Source organism: Mastigoproctus giganteus, chromosome 6, assembly GCF_048544385.1.
Source record: "Mastigoproctus giganteus isolate SK-2022 chromosome 6, ASM4854438v1, whole genome shotgun sequence".
NCBI lineage: Eukaryota > Metazoa > Arthropoda > Arachnida > Uropygi > Thelyphonidae > Mastigoproctus > Mastigoproctus giganteus.
The window spans coordinates 117272725-117293568 of NC_143580.1; the positions used below are offsets into that span (position 1 = coordinate 117272725).

General features: G+C 38.9%; 1 protein-coding gene across 2 annotated transcripts in view; it reads right to left on the minus strand.

The window, feature by feature from the left end:
• LOC150084528 (dual specificity tyrosine-phosphorylation-regulated kinase 1B-like) overlaps positions 1-20844 on the minus strand; it is a 378795-nt gene that overhangs the window by 15117 nt on the left and 342834 nt on the right. For both annotated transcript variants that reach the window (XM_090376473.1, XM_090376472.1), the window contains one exon: positions 17366-17699. In XM_090376473.1, coding sequence (XP_090232599.1) covers positions 17366-17699 — 334 coding nt within the window. The remainder of the gene's footprint in view (positions 1-17365; positions 17700-20844) is intronic.

A 20844-nucleotide genomic window follows, 5' to 3' on the forward strand; every position in this document is an offset into this window, starting at 1 on the left:
TTTTCGTAAAATCAGAAATGATTAAAAAGTCCAGTTTGCTTGAGGTATTACCGTGGGCTGCATTATGATCTCTTCAATAAAGGCAATAGTTCTTTATCAAAGGAGAAACTTGCGAGGTTAGGTTAAGTTTCCTGAAGACAAAGAGCAACTGGAGAATATCTGTTAATTATGCCTTTAATATTGTCTATGTTGCAACGATAGCTTCTTCAGTTCCATTGTAAAACATTATACATCATTTAGGTTTAGCTGAGGATGATTTATCTCACTGTTTTTTGTTTGAGGAGCATTTTTTTTTAAAATCTTTTTTTGGGAAGATCGGAATTCCAGTATCCATAGTGTCCTTTGCATGTAGTTCTAGAACGTGTTCCTCATGATCTGAGAGTGCATCTATTTCCATACTATTGCTGGGTGATTCAGTTTTCTTGTTGTCTTCAGTAGGTTTCAATTTTTCTTTGTTATGCAAGACCATCGGAGAATCAGCAGGGATCGTGATTGCAGTGTTGGTTGCTTCGCTGGTTTTAGTTCAATATGTGTCTTTTCCAGAGTTCGATAGTGTACTTTTAACTCAGTTAGCTAGAGATATGCTGGGTGGTATTGATACATCTGTTTGAACTGCTGTTGAATGAAATGCATAAGAACAATTGGATGTGGTTGATATAACTTGTCTGTGTGCCTCATGGTATGTGACTTTATGTTCAAGTTTATATTTTTGTATTTTCTTCTCTGTTTTCCACATTTCACATGATTAAGAGAAGGCTGGATGACTTTTTTTACAACTGGTAGAAATGGGAGTTGAGACTAAACAATCCGCTTGTGTTTGCTTCTTGGAGCCACAAATAGGAAAATGGCCTCTACATGTTTGCTGGGAGTGTCCATATTTTTTGGCATTTAAAACAACAAATGGGATTTGGGATATAAGACTGAATTCGGCAGTTTAACTAACCAGCTTTTACTCAGGATGGCAATCTAGGGTGCTAAAAGTTAAAATGATAGATCGAGTTGGAATGAGATTTCCATTTTTTTGGTCATTATACATTTCGCACTAATTACTTTTTGATTGCTCAATTCCTGAACTAATTCCTCTTCAGATACTGTAAGTAGGTCCCACTCTGCGATGACACCTTTCAAGGAATTTAATGTATTGTGGGGAGTAATATATGCTGGCAACCCACTAATGTCGTTGTTTTGAGCAGCCAGTGGGAATGTTTTGAGTTGGCTGTTTCAATAAGGTCTCCAGATTGTAATGTTTTAACCATTTTTGGTGTTCCAGCAATGGATTTCAAATATCTTTGGACCACAAAATGTGATAACTTGCCCACAGGCTGGGTGGAGAGAGAGAGAGAGAGAGAGTATCACCAGAAAGTTTAGCATGTCGTTGCACCGTGCTTCCCTTCGAAGCCTTTTTGGTTGATTAGTCACTGACATCGGACATTTCTGGTCTTGAGCTTGAAGCCTCTAAAGGAGGAAATTTATTCAAGTCCATGTTTGCTCCTTTTAGCCCTGGGAGAGGGACTTTCTTCTCCTAGGTTACTGGTCCCGCCACGTGGAGGCAGGAGTGGTGCCAACCAGTGACCAAGCAATCAGCACAAGAAGAGAGCAGTGCGTTGCAAGCGGTGTTAGCAGTGATGTTGCTCAGCAAGGGAAGCAGTAATGTTTTGCCCTAGAAAATTGCACGGCACATGGGACCTGGATTAGGAAGAACGCTAGAAAATCGCACTAGAAAGATCACTTGGCACATGGAGCCCGGCATTAGACTTGGATTCGGAGAGTGTTAGCAAAAGAGGTTCGTTGAGGTATACCCAACAGGGGTGAGCTGGAAAGGTTCTTATTTTGGCAGCATATTGGCAGAGTAAGCGTTGTCTTCTAAGATAAAATGAAAGGTCATGTGCTTCTATGTACAAGCTCTGTACGGCTTGTTTGTTATTTGGTTTTTAGGAGCATTAGCAACTACGGCCATATTGCTCCGGGATATGTGGTGGTCATTCGCTGACCTTTCCACATCCTCCGTATTTGGTGGTGACAGGCTCGAACCCCGGTCTAATCAAGAAGCGTGTGCTACGCACTGCTGCTCCTTCCCACCTGGCTACGGAGGCGCCCCACAAGCTCTGTACGGCGAGGTTCTGTAGGCACCTAGTGTGGATCGAAGGGCACTGTGTTGGATGGTGTTCAGAGACCATAAGATGCTGTTTTTAGCTGAAGCATATACTATAGCTCCGTAATCTAATCGTGACTGGATCAGAGCACGATATAAATTCAGCATTGAATGCCTGTCAGCACCCCAAGAAGTTGAGGACACTGCACGAAGGATGTTTAATTTCTGAAGCCAGGTATGTAGTTTGCAGGTAGGTTATATGCTTATGAAAATTAAGTTTGGTGTCTAAAATCAAACCCAACACTTTTATGGAGTCTGTCATCGGTATTTCTCTGCCTTTCAGTTTTAATACAGGTTCTGGATGAGGCGATCATAATTTACAGAAATTTACTGCTACTGTTTTCCCCTCAATTAATTAATAGCCATTACATTTTTGTCCAAGTTTCAATTTTGGTTATTGCTAACTGTAGATGTCTATAAATGGTAGCCATGTTTAATGATTGACAGGAAATAGCAAGATCATCTGCATACATATAAGTTTCCACCGTAGCTGGGATGTCTTGAGTAATGCTACTGGTTCATAATGCAAAAAGTGTGGTACTTAAAATTGATCCCTGAGGCACTCCTTGTGTGTGAATTTTGGACAGCTCATTCTGGAATCTTACTTGAAAGGTCCTGACATGAAAAAAATTCTGAATGAATCTAGGCAGGTTACCTCTCAGTCCAAGGTTGTATGAGTCTTGGAGAATTCTATATCTCCAGGGTGTGTCAAAAACTTTGGTAATATCAAAAGTTATCATTACCATGTGCTGTTTATTGACAAAAGTGTTTTGAATGTGAGCTTCGACTTTGATGTGGACATCAGTTGTAGACCTGTTATGGCGGAAACCAAATTGGTGGTGTGTTATAGCATCCTGATCTTCAATAATCCAGATAAGTCTCCTGTGAACCATCTTTTCTAGAATCTTTCCTAAACAGCTGGTCAATGACAGGACGATAACAGTTGGGGGGGGGGAGAGATCTTTCCCTAGTTTAGCTATAGCTACTACTATTGACTGATGCCATGTATCAGCAAAACAGGATGCATGGATTCGATTCACTTCTACCATCTGCAGAAACACTGACTCCAGAATAACCTTGAGAAAGATCTATATCCTCAGTGGAAAGTTTCAACAAACTTCGGCCCCAATCCTGTCTTGGAAAGGAGTGGATATTTCTTCTCCAACTGATATTGCAGAGGCACTAGTTGAAACATTCGCTACCACTTCATCCTCTCAGTCTTATGAAGACTCATTTAGACGCACAAAAATGTCTGCAGAAAAAAGTATAAAATTAACTTCAAAATAAACCAATCATATTCCTATAACCTTCCGTTCACTATTACTGAACTCACTGAAGCTCTCCAGAATTCTCAAAATAGTTGTGCTGGGCCACATGGCATTTTCTACATAATGCTTCACCACTGAACTCAAACTCAATGTACACTACTGAAATTTTATAACAGAATCTTTGAAGAGAATGGTTTGCGTTGTGCTTCAGCTTTCAGTCGTTTACCATTGTAGCATTTCGGCAAAAAATGTTCCAAGCTTTATTTTGTTTTCTTTTGGCAAGAAAGCAATCTCTTGTCCACCAAACATTATATCTTTGTTTGGTAATATTTGATTCCGGTATTGCAGTGGCAGCAGCTCCAAATAGTTCTACTATATACTTAGCGGCATTATTAATAGATGTACTATCAAATGGCTATCAAACTAGATGGTATTAGAAAACTGTTCCCAGTTTGCTTGGTAAAAATTCCACGTAATTCATTGGTTGGAGGCACAGTTTGTATCTGTCTGTATTTTGCAAATTATGGGAAAGGGATCACCGTTATCAAGGTGAGTTAATACTGTCCACTCCTCAAGGCTAGGATAAATGGATGAGGAACATATGGACAGGTCAATAAGCAGAGTTTGATCCTGTAGGCAGGTGGATATATGTGTATATACCGGTATTCAGCAAGGCTGTTTGTTATTTGGTTTTTAGGAGCACTAGCAACTAAGGCCATATTGCTCCGGGGATATGTGGTGGTCACTCCCCGACCTTTCCGCATCTGGTGGTCATGGGCTCGAACCCTGGTCTAATCAAGAAGCGTGTGTTACGCACTGCTCCTCCTGCCCATGGCTATGGAGGCGCCATTCAGCAAGGCTAAGTGATGATTATCGAGTACAGTTTCGATCATCCGCCCTCTCCGATTCATGTTCGGGTAACCCCACAAAGGATGATGAGCATTTAGATCACTTAAAAGGCATATAGAGTGGGTTAGTTGATTTAGTAAATTGTCTAGTTTGTTCTGTAGTGGAACATGAAGGGTTTGGTGGAATATAAATGGACACAAAAGTGAGATGTCAAGAACAATGCAAACAGCTACTGGTTCTAGAGTGGTGCAAAGCTCAATAGGTTTGGATGGAACGTTTCTACACACTAAAATGGCTACTCCTCCTCTTGCCGGAGATTCAGAACATGTCTGGTCTGTATACACCTTGAGAAGTGGGGAGTATGATTTGATGATAAATATGTTTCCTGTAGACAAACACTTACAGGATCATCATATATTTTAATTCATTTAAACTGCTTCTAAGGCCTCTACAATTCCACTGAATGATTTTCTGCATTATTAGGGTTTAGGTTACGTGGATTGGTCTGACCTTTTGTTTTCCCTCGATCCTGTTTATATTTCTCTCGTTTTGTAAAAACTTGACGGGCAATATCCATCTCGTCATCAGCACGTAGCAGGAGAACTGCATCTTCGTTATCCGACTTCTCATCAATTTCCATAGTTCAATCAATTGATTGAACTATGGAACTATGGATTTATTCAGTGTAAGATTTGCGTCTTTCTCCTTTATTAAGGTTTCTGACTTGGAGGTACTGTCTTGTTGTGCCTTGGATGGCTTTGTATTAGTAGAATTTGATGTACTTTTGGTCATTGTTGCTGTCATTGTCTCACTATCTGTCAGGATGGATCTGGCCCACTGGACAAGATATAATTTAGAGGAATTGTAATATAAGTCTGTGCTGAAACCCGTTTGGTGTTTTTAACTGCATTAGAGTACGAATTGGAAGGTATCACGTTTAATATGTTTCCATGCTTCTTGGTATGAGACATTTTTTTCTACCTCGTACTTCAAAATTTTCTTACCCATCTTCCATGATTCACAAGTTCTGAAATATGTAGGGTGAGCCCCCTAGCAGTTGGGACACCTTGGTGTTACTGCTATGCATTTTGTTTGGGAGTGGTCCGGAGAGCCACACGAGGGGCAAATGGCCTTACCATGACATGCTGTTTGTGAATGACCATACTTCTGGCATTTAAAGCATCTAGGTGGATGTGGAATGTATGGTCGAATCTTACAGGAAAGGTAGCCAGCTTTAACTGATGCAGGGAGATTTGAAGTGTAAGGATTACATTTCTTGTGGGTGTAAGGACACCATCTTGTTTGGTCATAATTCTTTTAGCACTGATGACATGTTGTGACAAGTTCTTCGGCAATTTCATCCTCGGGAACATTAAGGAGGTCCCTTTTGAGGTGTTTAAAGTTCTGTGGTCGGTTACAGAAATGGGAAGGCTTCCAAAGGTCGTTTGCTTCAGGAGCTACCTAGATTGATTTGGGTTTGATGTTTCTACAAAGTTGTTTGTAGAAACATGCGAAGTCGTTTGACCATTTTAGGAGTACCTGCTACAGCTTCTATGCTTTTCTGCAAAAGAAATGGAGATAAGCGGTTTTGTTGACAAAGAATGCAGAATTAAGAAAGCAGGTATGTCAGATGAAGAATCATCTTTTTTAATTCTTTTTGCTTGAGATGATTCAAGTTCACATGAGCACGTAAGCTCTACAGATGATGATATTAAAGGATCCATGTTTGCTCCCTTTTGCACTGTTTATACTCAGATTACCCAGCCCCGCCACGTGGAGGAGCGGTTCCACCAGTAACCAAGCAATATGAGGTTGGTGGTCACTGTGTTACAGAAGTTAGTTATATAAATACAAAATAAATATTTCCTTTCTTGGTATAAAGCTTACTTCTTTATATAGAAGGAGCCAAAAATAAATAACTTTGTAAAGTAGAGGCTGCAAAAATCTCTATAATCTGTCACTTAGAGAAAAGACAATTTCAAATTGCTTTGGAAAATCGCTAGATCACTTCACTTGGCACTCGGGGCCAACAATCCAGCACGTCACCACAGGATGCAGTGTAATCACCCAGATGGAGTAGTCACAGACACAACAAGGTGGCCAGGATAATACATCAGAAACTAGAGCAAAAATATCAGCTGATCAAAGAAAGTTTACCATGCTACAAGTATGAGCCTCTGGCCACACTAGAGACCTCTACTCAGACTATACCAGGACTGTGCCATAATAACAGACTAAACGATCCTGCACAACAACCAGACATAATGTCTTCACTGTTTATTTAAATTTCAGCAAAGCATTTCATTCAGTCCCACATGGGCAGTTGTTTGTTTATTTGGGGATTTATTAGGCACATCAGCAACTATGGCCATAGTGCGCCATACATATGGTAAATATTTATGCTATTCCTTGTCACAGAGATAAAAGCAAACAATAGAGCCAGAAAGTTAGTTTTTAACTAATTAAAGGAGGTGGTATACAATAATCATTATGAGAAAGGCAAAAATGCTTGAGACATTTGTTTCATTGCCTAAAAGCGAAGTAAGTGTAAGAGGGTCTTACACTTACATAGTGTAAGACCCTCTACTCACAACATATCCTTGTTGTGGCTGGAGTGAAGAGATTCTGGCATTCTCTTGCATATTTCAGGCATTCAACAAGGATATGTTTCACTGAAAGCACTGTGTTGCAGTGATGACACCCAGTGGGGGGGGGGTTCTCCCCTCTTAAAAGATAACCACTCACACAGGCAGTTACTTTATAAGCTGGAATGGGTTGTAATTACAGGGAAAATCCTTAGATGGACAGCAGGATGGCTTCAGGACAGGAGGCAAAAGGGGTGTGATAAATGGTTATTCCTCAGGGGCCAGTATTGGGACCACTGTTGTTTTTCATTTTCTTAAATGACATCGATGAAGGGATAGAGGATGTGATGTCTAAATTTGCAGATGAGGCAAAGATTGGTAGAGTAGTGAATGATCACTGCCAAGCAGAGCTTCTTCAGCATGACCTAGATAGACTTCAGGGATGGTCAGAAAAGTGACAGCTTTGCTTTAATCCAGCAAAGATGGTCTTACACCTGGGGAACAGTAACTTGACAATAATTTATACACTTGGTGGAGTTGAACTGAAGCAAATAGTGGAAGAAAGGGATTTGGGAGTTACAATACGGTTAGACATGAAGTTTCCTGAGCACTGTAGACTGGTTGCAAGGCCCCTGGTGCACTATCGATGATTTATCAAACATTTGCTAGTAGAGATAAGGAAGTCTCTACTAGCAAACGTTTGATAAATCATTGATATATAAGGCTATTGTTAGACGACACTTGGAATACTGTGCTCAAGTATGGAAACTGCACCTAAATTGCACCAAAGATGGGTAACTTGTTTGGTGAGATCAGCAAAAGGGTGTCTATATGAGGAAAGACTTCAGATATGTGTGTTGCATAGCTTGGAAACTGGGCACCTTAGAGGAGACTTGATTGAGGTGTTTAAGGCTCTGAGAGGCATAAGCAAAATGAATGAGGACAAAATTTACACGGTTATAAATGATTCTAGAACTAAACTAGAGGCCATAAATTCAAGTTACGTGGGAAGATGTTTAGACTGGACTGCAGGAAGTTTTATTTTAGCTAATGAGTTATAAATTACTAGAACAAGTTACCTACACGGGTGGTAGAGGCTGACAGTTTGGGGAAATTCAAAGGCCAGCTGGATAGTTATCTACAGGAGGGGGGAAACACAAGGTTGTCTATTTTCTTTTCTTTTATTATTATTTTACCTTTTTTTTTTTTTTGCTGGTGCAGCATAAGCCTTTGGCCTTCCCCCATACTTCTCCTTCAACCCATGCACGGTACTAAGTACTATAGGTTTTGATACCTTTCATGTTTGGGGTTTTCATAAAAAAAATAAATAAATAAAATATGGTCATTACTAATACTAAATACTAATAACCCTCATCAACAAGAAAGAAATGGCTACCTACCTGATCAATACAGCAGTGCCCAGTACCAGCAACCTCCAGAAAACATCAGATTTAAGATAGGAAGTCAAAGATATGTGGTATATGGAACAAGTAATGACCACCCCAATCATTGGTATACGCCATTGGTGCCAAAGAGCCTCCATAAGAACCTAGCAGTAATAGACCTCCCAGAGAACTCTTACATAGAACTCCAGAAAGCTGCGATACTGAACACTTGTAGGATAGTAAGAGAGGTCCTTGACCAACAGTAATAACAACAATAATAATAGTAACTGCACACAACCAATCACCTATCCACTTGGTCCCAGTACCTGTCAAGGGGCTGAAAAAACTCTATAAAGGAGAAAAGGGTTTTTTTTTTTTTTTTTTTTTTAATAACAAGCGAAGAAAAAGAACATCCCCAACAAACACGAGACGTATAATCAAAGGATACCTTGACACCCTCAAGCAGAAACTCCTCACACTCACAAAAGACTGTCGTTACGAGGAAAGTTCCCAGAGGAAAACATGTTAATTGATAAAAACCAGGGCCTTCTACAGGAAAATTGGACAAGCCAATCACCTATCTCCCAACAATGCACATGATCCTGACCAGCTGCATAACTAAGAATATATCAGACCACTTGGAGAGCCAGATCACGGCTGAGCAGCAGATGCAAGGGGCAGTTGACCATGACACTGCAATTATGGAGCAAGCCTACAAGAAGCACAGCAACCTGTAACACAGCCCACAAACTACTACAATGCCAATGACTGTGTTCCATAGCTGGCTGACAGACACGAAGAAACCATGGCAAAATGGAGGACCACCATCAAAGTTGAGAACATCATGACACTGCACCCAATGTGGTTCTGTCTAACACTCAACCCACTGTTCAGTATACCCAATAACATAAATCTACAGATATATCTTAAAAGAAGGGAGGAAGATACTGTACACCCTCTCTCCCCTGGCATACATTGGATGATATCCAACTCTATGCTGCAAATGAAAACCAACTACAACAGCTACTCTGGATTACAGAAGTGTTCAGCATTGCCATCAAGATGGAATTTGGCCTAGACAAATGCAAGACCCATAAACTGCATCAAGGACATTCAGTCAGACAAACTACAAGCTGAAGACTGGTGAAGAGATTGAAGCCATGACAGAGTGAGAGGCACACAAATAGCTGGGGACGTTGCAGGTCCATCAGTTTGGACTCAAGGAGATCAATCAAGGCCCACCTAACTGAGAAATACCATAAGAAATTCAGAAGGATGCTAAAATCAAAGCTGAATGGCAGGAACATGGTCACAACCATAAATACCTATGCAGTCCCGGGACTAATGTACTCCTTTTGGATCACATTAGATGAACACCGAGCTGGAGGAGATTATGATATCAACCAGGACAATGACGACAAAGAGGCACCAACATCCAAATTCGGCTATTGAGAGACTGACCATAGCCTGTAAAGAAAGAGAGAGAAGGGGGATTGACTGACCTCACTGAACAACAGAACAAGGCAATTAAGCACCTGCGTGATTACTTCCAGGTAAATGCAGCACCAATCTAACATGCCATAAGAAATATGGACAAATGGCACACAACACTCCACCTCAAACAAGGGGACCACACTCACAAAGACAGAAAGATGGTTGAAGGAGACACTACAATGACCTAAATCAAGACTGTATAGATAAGATGACTTCCAACACTTGGTTCATGAAAGGAAAGTTCTCCCCCGAGACTGAAAGATTTGTGCCAGCTGCCCAAGATCAGGCAAGGAAATACATTGCCAAGGGCCCTGGAGTAACAGTTGACACGTCATCAATGGCACCTGGGCCCAGAAACAATCCAGCACATCATCACAGGATGCAGGGTGATTATTCAGGAGTACACTCATAGACATGACGAGGATAATACATAAGAAGCTAGTGCAAGAATACTAGTTGATCAAAGAAAGTTTACAGTATTACAAATATAAGCCACAGGTCATACTAGAGACCTCTACTCACAGACTATACTAAGACCATGCCATCATAAAGAACAAGATGAATAGACTAGACATAACCATCACTGACAAGAAGAAAACAGCTACCTACCTGATCAATACAGTGTTACCCAACACCAGCAACCTCCAGAAAACATACGAGGAAAAGATCAGGAAGTCAAAGTGGCACAAATAACGACCATCCTGATCATCGTGTCAACCACCGACATGGTGCCAAAGAGCCTCTATAAGAATATAGCAACATTAGGCTTCCCCTTGAACACTTACATGGATCTTCAGAAAGCTGCGATCGAGATCACCTGTAGGATACTAAGAGAGTGTACTCGACCAAGAGCAACAACAATAATAGTAACTGAAACTGCCATGGAGAACTGTTGGATAAATGGTGGTATTAATAAAATTCCAGAATACAAATATATCCTTTACATGGAGAAGCTGTGGTTTTGAGAATGATCAAAGTTTTGCGAATTGTGATTTTGGGCATCTAGTTATTATAGAATAAGAGGTTACTGTCAAAGATAACTCCAAGGTCTGATGAGTAAGCAATCTCCAGCAGTTACATGCCGTAGAGAAAAACCTGGATAAATAACTAGCGTATGTATTAGGAGGCTTAACTTATTTGTATACATTGGGCATAGTCTCTTTCTGTCTATACAGTAATTTTGGTGGTGTAAATAAAATGAGTGGACTTGTGCTCCTGGTCGAACGGAAAAATGGTGCTTTCCTGAGAATAGGATAATGAATTTCAATACAGTGAGTTGTGTGTTCACAAGAGATAGAAGCAAAGGAAAGATGACAGTGGGGTGTGTTACAGGCCAAATGATTTCAACCATGACAAAGGCCAAAATGCTACTGTGTCTGCAATTCTACCCAGACACAATAACATCTTGTCCACTCAAGTTGCCTAAAAATCCATTTAGGCAACTTGAGTGGACAAGCAAGGACAACTTCATTATTGTGGGCAACCTCAATTTCCCTCATATAGATTAGAAATTGCAGACATGAAGTATACACAGCAGGAATAGCATATTGATTCAACTAGATGACTGCAATTTATTTCAAATGCTAGAGAAAGCATAAGTTATTTTCAAATATTTGGGGAGAACTAGGTCAAATATCCTTGACCCAGTTCTCCCCAAAGATCCAAGCAACATAAAATATACGAGAACACAAACCAACAGTGAAGAGTAGTCAATATGTCATAAATGGGTGGTATTTAACGAAATTTTGGTGGATACAGGGAAAGGTTAGGACTTCGATTACTGGAAGGGGAACTATGGCAGACCCAAGTATTTCTTGAGCTCTATTAAATGGAGTTGTTACTCCAGCATTACATTCCAGCCGAGAAGTACCACATACGTTCATATGTTTGCTGCTCCATATAGTAACTGTAAGCCGATATATAATAAAACCACTGATAGGGAAAACGTGCAAAAGCTGAGCATGAAACTATCACTGGCAAAGTAAGCTAAGAATGGAGAAAAGGAGTTCTTCTGGTATATGAATGTAAAGAATAAGAAAGTAAATTTGATAGGTCTCCTTGCATATCGAAGTGCTAGTATAATCAAGAATCCAGTTGTTCTGGTGGCAGAGCTGAACTATTTTGCATCTACTTTCACAATTGAAACATATTAGTGTTATAAGGAAATAGCAAAGGTGGGTTGAACTAGAGTTGAACTATTGTAAAATAAGTGGCTTAATGATATTAGAGAAGCACCTATCTGAGAAGCTACTAAGGCCTAGACAGTGTAAAGCCTCAGGGGAGATGACTGCATCCAACCATTATATTGGATTCACCTGCATTGTAATAATGTTAACATTATCAATAGATTCTGGGATTATTCCCTTGGAATGGGGGAAGTACTGATGTCTCCCCAAACCACAAGGAAGACATAAAAGGGTGTATCTTTGCAGATGCAATTGGTAATCGATCACATCTGCAAAGATGTGATTACCCATTATAGACCAGTGAGTTCGGCTTCTGTGGTTGGTAAGAATATTCTATCTATAGTTAAAGGTGCAATACAGGACCATATCAACAAGAATAGTATACTAAATATGGGAGGGGGGGTTCTCAGCATGCCTTTGTGAAGGGGAGACCACACCTAACTAATCTGGTAGATTACTAAGACAAGGTTATAAACCATTTGAACACAAACAACTTTGACATTATATATCTGGGTTTAATATAGTCCCTCATGAGAAGTTTACTGCGTGAATTACAGTATTAATTTATTTTAAGGTCTTATTAGAATATTAATAATTTATAAATTAGGGCAGGCTAGCATAAGAGGAAAGAGCCTTCAGTGGGTTTGGGGTTAGCTGATGAGGGAACACACGGAAAGCTTTGAGTTTGCCGAAGACATTAATATTAAAGGTTAGAATTAAAGTGAGGAAACTATAAAATGGGGGGGGGGGTTAGACCAGAACCAGGCCTAGAAAGGTTGGATCAGAAATAGACTATGCTACTTTGGATGCTACGCCTACTAAGGATGTACAAGATGAACTGGGCTTGGGGTTTACGAATATGAAGTTCAACATGCAATATAAGCAGATGGCAAGAAGGGTACATAGCATTATCCCTTTCTATAAGACAACAGTGCAAGTTCAATTGAAATCTAGGAAGATACAGAACTTCTGGAGAAGGTGCAAAGGACTCTATCACCATGATGAATGGTTTAGATGTGGTCTTTAGAGCTTAGCAGCCAGACACCTCAGGAGTAGGGGAATTTTATTGAAGCATTTAAGGCTTGAGGGGATTAGTAAAATGAACGAGGAAGAAAGATGAACTGGGCTTGGGGTTTACGAATATGAAGTTCAACATGCAATATAAGCAGATGGCAAGAAGGGTACATAGCATTATCCCTTTCTATAAGACATCAGTCTTATAAGACTTTCCATAAGACCAATAGATTGACAGTAGCCACTGGCAGAGGTGAAAGAGATTCTTGCACTGCTTCTATTAGAATGAGCAGAAGCCTGAAAAACAAGATGCATGGTATTTCAGAAACTGCTGGGAGCCATTGCGGTACAAGTAAACACATGGGTTGTGTTAGGGTAGCTAAGAATAGAAACAGGTGCAGGTATACTTGCGTGTACACCAATGCTAGGAGTTTAGTAAATAAATTTGATGAATTTGAGGTATTGCTCAAAACATCGAAGGCAGATATTGTTGGGATATCAGAGACGTGGTGTCACACAGATATAAGGGATACAGAACTGCAATTTGGGGAGTACAACGTCTACAGAAAGGATAGACAGGATAGGAAGGGAGGAGGGGTTATGTTATTAGTTAAGAAACACATAAAAACCAAGGAAGTGAAGCCAGTCAACATCGCTGGACAGTGCAGTGTGGAGTCAGTTTGGTGTGACATAAACATTGGGAGATCAAAATTGAGAGTAGGAGTGTGCTATAGGCCTAATGACTCTGATGAGTATAATAAGGAACTGTACAGGGAAATAGAGTGGGCCAGTAAATCAGAGTGTCTTATAATGGGAGATTTTAATTTCCCAGATATTGACTGGAATTTGGGGGCTGGTTACTCACACACTAGCAGGACTTCTGTGGATTTATTGGATGATTGTTTTCTACATCAGCATGTTCGGGAGGCAACTAGAGGGAGTAATACTCTTGATTTGATTATCAGCAGTGATTCTTCATGTATTAAGAATCTGCAGATAAATGAACCACTAGGTGGCAGTGATCACAGTGTGCTGAAGTGGGATGTACTCAAAGAGGTAACTACCATTAGGGGTAAAGGGAAGGGTTATTGCTTCCGTAAAGGCGACTACGATGGACTGAGACAGTATTTAAATTCTATACAGTGGGACCAACTGATGATGTTACCAACAGCAAATTCAAAATGGGAAGCATTCAAAGAACTTATCTTGGAAGCTACTAGGCTTTACATACCAACTAAGAAATATTGTTCAAGGTTTAGGCCAAAATGGATGTCAGATGAACTAATGAGGCATATGGCAGAGAAGAAAAATGCATGGGATACATACAAATTAACACATGACACAGAACCCTATGATAGATACAAGTTGATATGCAACCAAGTTACAAAGGATGTTAGGCAGGCGAAGGCAGATTACGAGAAATCCTTGGCAAGGGATGCAAAGAAAAACAGCAAAGAGTTCTTTACTTATGTAAACTCAAGAAGGAAGGGGGTGAATCAGATTGGTCCACTTGATATTGATGGGTCAACTGTTGATGACCTGCTCAGGTAGCTAACAAACTAAATGAATATTTTGCATCGACATTCACACATGAGGAGTTATTCAGCGAGGGGAATGCCAGAGGTGTATTCAACTCTAGCAGTAAGCTACAGAATCTTGAAATAACTGGGAGTAAAGTGGAGGAGAAACTGTTGAAGATAAACACAAGAAAGGCACCCGGGGTGGATGGGATCTATCCAGTTATATTAAAGGAGGCAGCAAAGGAAGTAAGCAAACCCTTAGCCATAATTATGAGAGCTTCCTTGGACTCAGGGGAGGTACCCATAGACTGGAAATGTGCAAATGTGACCCCAATTCACAAAGGAGGATCAAAGGCTGACACAAGTAATTATAGACCTGTGAGCTTAACTTCTGTTCCAGGAAAATTAACGGAGGCACTGGTTAAAGAAGCACTGCAGGATCATTTAGACAAGACTTCAGTTATAGCTCAGACACAGCATGGTTTTGTTAAGGGGAAGTCTTGCCTGACCAACTTGATTGGATACTATGATGCAGTCACAAAAGAACTGGATGCAGGGAATAACTTTGATATTATATACTTGGATCTTAGAAAGGCTTTTGATACTGTTGCACATGGAAGACTGCTACACAAATTGGAGCAGTGTGACATTGGAGGCAAATTGCTGCTATGGATAAAGGGGTGGTTGAGGGGGAGAAGACAGAGAGTGGTAATCAATGGACACTGCTCATCGTGGACTGATGTTATTAGTGGAGTCCCTCAGGGCTCAGTGTTGGGTCCATTATTGTTTTCTGTATTTATAAATGATATTGATGATGGTATATCGGGCTTAATGTCCAAGTTTGCAGACGATACAAAGGTTGGCAGGGTTGTCAAGGACACTACTGACACTATGCTGCTGCAACAGGATCTGGAAAGGTTGAGCAGATGGGCTGAGAGGTGGCAGATGAAGTTTAACATTGATAAATGTAAGGCCCTACACATGGGAAACAGCAACCCCAGAGCAACATATCAACTCTGTGGTACTACACTGACAGTGGTAGAGAATGAAAGGGACTTGGGGGTGGTTGTGCAGGCAGATATGAAGTTCTCTGAGCAGTGCAGAAGGGCTGCAAGAGTAGCTCATGGAGTATTGTCAATGATATACAGGAATTTTTCCAGCAGGGATAAGGAGGTGATTATTCCATTGTATAAGGCGATGGTCAGGCCACACCTAGAGTACTGTATACAGGTCTGGAGGCCTCATTTCAGGAAGGATGTAGAGCTGCTGGAACGAGTACAGAGAAGGGCAACAAGATTAGTGAATGGAACAAAGGGGTGCTCTTACGAAGAAAGGCTTAAGTTTTGCAAATTACAGTGTCTGGAGACTAGGCACCAGCAGAGGTGATCTGATAGAGGTGTATAAAGCCTTGAATGGTTTAAGCATGCTCAATGCTGATGGGATTCTTCCTCTAGCTCAGAAAAATCACCTGAGAGGGCATAAATTCAAATTGAGGAAAGACAGATGTAGGATAGACGTGCGGAAATTTGCCTTTAGCCAGCGGGTGGTTGGTTGGTGGAACAGACTTCCATCCCTTGTGGTGGAGGTTGATAGCCCAAATAAGTTTAAGGCTCAGCTGGACAGGTATTTTGAACGAACAGAGGGGTGAAGTGGAAGTGCGTTTTTTTTTTTTTTTTTTTTTTTTTGGCTGATGCTGCATAAGCTTGCTTTCTTGCATCAAATGCCTCTACTAATGCTAATGCTAATATTATCACTGGTGAGTGAGGCATGAACCAGAGTGCAGAAACTATAAAATCTTAGGGAGGTAAATAGTAGAGTAGAACTCATGAAGTTTATCACTGGACAACATGTGGAATGTGGTGAAAAAGTTTCCTGCAAGGGTGGCCAACAGGGAGAGATTGGCAAAATTCAAGGAAGAATTGCATAGACACTTTTTTTTTTATGATAGGAATAATATGAAAGTCCCTTCCAGCAGATGCAGAATAAGTTCATTTCTTTGCAACATTATACCATCTCAATACTAATTTCATGGTAACAGATTTCTAAACTGATGAACAGGAGGATAAGGAACAAGTGTATGAACATATAGTACAAAAGTTCAAAGATTGAATAAACCTTCATATGCATATTAACAAGACAGTTGTCCCTATGACACCACAGATTCTGGACAATGGTTGGTGTAAAATTGGATGTTATTTTGACATCCTTTTGGCTACAAATGGAGTGATACTGAAACCTATTAACGTCTGCAGGAAAAAAATTTTGAGTTGTTTTTTCTACTAAAATAAGGCCTTTTCTTATAACTGGAGATGTTAAAGTGATTTTCTTTTTCTCACATGCACTCATTTAATCTTCTGTGAGTGAAGCCAGAGAGAGAATAAAGACTGGACCATATTGCCATAAAGCATTAAGAGTGCACACTTTGATAACTGGATACAAGAGGCAGTGCTAATTTTAAATTCATGTTTTCCAGCAAAAGCATAATAATTATTGAAACTTAACTTGGTATATAAAAGCTTAATTGGTATTGAATTTTTACTTTTACTTTTTATGTGATAATCAAATGATTTCAAATTGACAAAAATTTCTGAAATTTTGAATGAAAGAAAGGGAAAAAAAAAAAAAAAAAAAAAAAAATCAACGAAATGTTTCTGTTGAAAGGTATTGAGAGTTTCAGCTGTGCACACAATAGATGAAAAGCATGAAATTGCTAAAGGTCATTTGGGGTTTCAAAGTCTCCAAGCTACCAGCTCTCGTTTAACACGGTGCATCTTTAGGTGTTATACATTAATCTGTTAGGTGTTAAGTGCATTATGCTTTTTTCCCTTATAGCTTAGAGAAAACAAACAAAGCATTTACTTTTTATACAAAGTAAAAATATACACAAGTAATATGTTACAGCTATTACTCACATGAGCTTCCTGAGCTGGATGTAGAGCCAGCTAAACTGCCACTTGATCCTGTGCCAACATTTCCCATTGTACCCTGTTCCATTGCTGGGCTTGTACTGGCACTATGGGAAGTGTTAGTGCTTTCATCTGTAGTTCGTTTAAAGAAACTATGTTGTAAAGCATGAAAAGGAGTAATACGTGTCTTAGGATCATAGTCCAGAATTCGTAAAATCAGGTCCTTGAACTTGAGATAATCCGAAACAGTATGACCAGGCTCACCAAGACGACGGCCCCCAGGACCTCCTGTTTCAACACCAATGATATCATGTAATTTCCTTGTACCAGGTGGTTTATACTGATAGGAAAAACAAGGAGTAAAAGTGGTGAGATTCTTAAAATTCAAAATAAAACAAACAAAATGAATAAATTTATTAAAAAAAGTTAAGACTACTGATGGAGATTTAATAATGTAAACTAGTCAACTACCCCTGAATTAAACGCACATATTTAAGCAGAAATTAAAAGGAAAGACAAATCCTTTTGACATGTTTATTCTTTCCCCACTATCTGTGTACAGACCTGTAATAAGATTAAACTTCTTCATGGATTAAGAGTTACTTTTAAAAGAGTAAGAGATTACCTCAATCTCTTTAGTAGAATGCTTCCAGTCGATGATCACCAAATGTAAACAGATAAAATGATTTTAATAAATTCTCTCACTCATGGAGATGATGACCGATCTGACGCACAACAGAATTGAAAGGTGAGAGCCCCAAACTGACCCCCCAAAGCACATCAAACCAACTCAGGAATCATGTGTTTCGGGGTCAGGTTGCCACTCTTGGCTTTCGATTCCACTGTGCGCCGGATCGGTCATGTCTCTATGAGTGAGAGAATTCATTAAAATCATTTTATCCATTTATTTTATTCATTTACATTTGGAGAGCATTAACTGGAAGCATTCTACGCAAAAGATTAAGGTAATCTTTTACTCTTTTAAATATATTGTTACAATGTAGAAATTATTGAGCCTAGTAGCTCTATGTGTTTTTTACAAATCTTATTTAAAGTTACATAAATAAAAAAAGCTTGTAAAAATAACATAAAAAATGAAGCCAGCCACTGGTGGATCCAGAAAAAAATGACAGGTGGGGCACACTGATACAAATAATTATATTGCTACCTTACATCTTTCTAAAAAATTATCTCTATACGGACCAATTACCAATTTTAAACACTAATTAAAAAAAATATATATACAGTTATTATATAAAAGAGTTTGTGAGTCAACTGATAAATAATTATCTCAGTATAAATAATAAGGAACGTGAAAATTACCATTTTATATATTTACACTACAATTTTATGAGGTGCAGTAGTGAAAGTCAAATTTTGTTTTATAAAATGTTATTGCCAAACTTAATATTCAGTTCTTTGAGATGAGAAAAGAGAACAAATTTGCATAAACTCTAATTGAAGTTTTCATGAATGTTTTGTGGCAAATATATATAGAACCTCTTCAGGGGTTATCTCAATATTTTTATTTATATTGAGCATGGCCAAACCACTGAGTCTTTCCTGATCCATTGTTGATCTCAAGTAAGTTTTAATTCTTTTCAAAGAACTAAAAGCTTACTCTGCTGTTGAAGTAGTAAATGGTATCACACAAAGAATTTTCAACAGGCACTTAATATTTGGAAATATACATGCAAATCTGTCAGCTGCCACTGGCATATCGACTTTATTGGACTTCTGTATCCAGAATTCCCTCCATAATTCAATTCTCCATGAAATACCTCTATAGTGGATGGCAAATGGGATTCATATGTTTTTGCTGCATCCAGTATCTCTTCATCTGTTAGGTACAGATCAAAATAATATTTGGGAATTATTTTTTGCAATTTTGAAATAGCTATGGTATTATCTTTGGAAAATCGTGAATCTAAGAAATCAGATTGTCAAGATAAGTAAAAATGTGTTCACTTAAAAATAGTTTATCAGATCATTGAAATTATCTCGGTTTTGTTGCACATTTCTGACTCTTGGAATTTTTATTTCCACATCTAATTTTTCAGCCACACCCTTGGTCTGGTCAAATATAATTTAAATCCAGTTTCTGGATTTAAATCAAATATAATTTAAATCCAGTTTCTGTATTTTCTCTTATTCTATTTAATGCCAATTTAGCCATTTCTACCATTGCAATTGCCTTACAAAAGTCGACACTGATGCTAAATTGAAAGTGTTATAGCTAAAAACATCAACATTTTTAAGCACAGCAAAAACTCAAATTTGCAAATTGCCACGGAAAGCGACTGGGCATTGCTTGCTGCACGGGTACTGGCAGTATTGGTGCTACTAAAATCATCCATAGAAACTACTGCAGGCAGTATTTCCAAAAAAATGTAGAATTCTGTCATGCCTCAGCGAGTTTCGCAAAGCTTCCTGGCCTTTACTGCTTTCTGAGATGGTAAAAGTTCTGTTATTTTCGCACTCAACAGTTGGGTTCTTGAGGCAGATTCTCTTTTAAAAAATTATTAACATTTGTAATTATGGCAATTATATTGCGAATAACAGATACTGTATTTGCTTTGTTTAAAGTAATATTCAGCCTGTGATTGGCACAATGTGTGTAAATAGTGAGAGACTATTTTCAAAATTCTTGCTTGTACTCCTCTCAAATTTCCACTCATGTTAGCACTACCACAGTAGCCTTGTCCATGGAGGAATGCAATATCCAAATTTGCTCTTTCCAAAAAGTCAATTACAGTGTCACTCAAACCTTCACTAGTCAAGTTCATAACTTTGTTAAATCCTAGAAAATTTTCTTCTATAGTGCATTTTTCTGCATTGAAATACCGAACACAGAATGAAAGCTGTTCAAAAATGCTAACATTGGCTGTTTCATCAGCCAAGATATTATAAAAATTCTAAATTTTAACCTCTTCAACAATTTTACTTTGTATAACTTCTCCGCATTAATTAGTTGATTTTTGGGGTTTTTTTTAGTAATAAAAGTAGCATTTTTTTTCAGGGGTCTGCAAATGGTTCTCAAGGATCTTGTCACTGCCATCAACATGAAATCTTAATGCCTTAAAATTCCTTTCATTTTCAACTTATCATTGTCTTAGTCTACGAAAATGGGCCCATCATCTCTTTGATCCCTCAAAGTGATATTTTGCGTTCAGAAAAATATTATAGTCTTAATGATCGGTATTAATTTTTGTCCATCGCTTTCTACTTTTCGTTTGTTAGCACTGTCTATTACTGCTTCAATACTTAATATTCATTCATGATGTCAAAAAAAAATGCTGAGACCTCACTACATTGTTCTTATGGTATTAATTTTTCTCATGAACCCTAAAATCATTCTTGGCATTTTGTATGATAGTAAAGGTTCTAACCACCAAATTTTTCAGTTTCACATGACTACAACCTCATCTCCTCCAAATAACATGTAAATTCTGCAAAACAACCATCAAATGTATGACTATAAGACA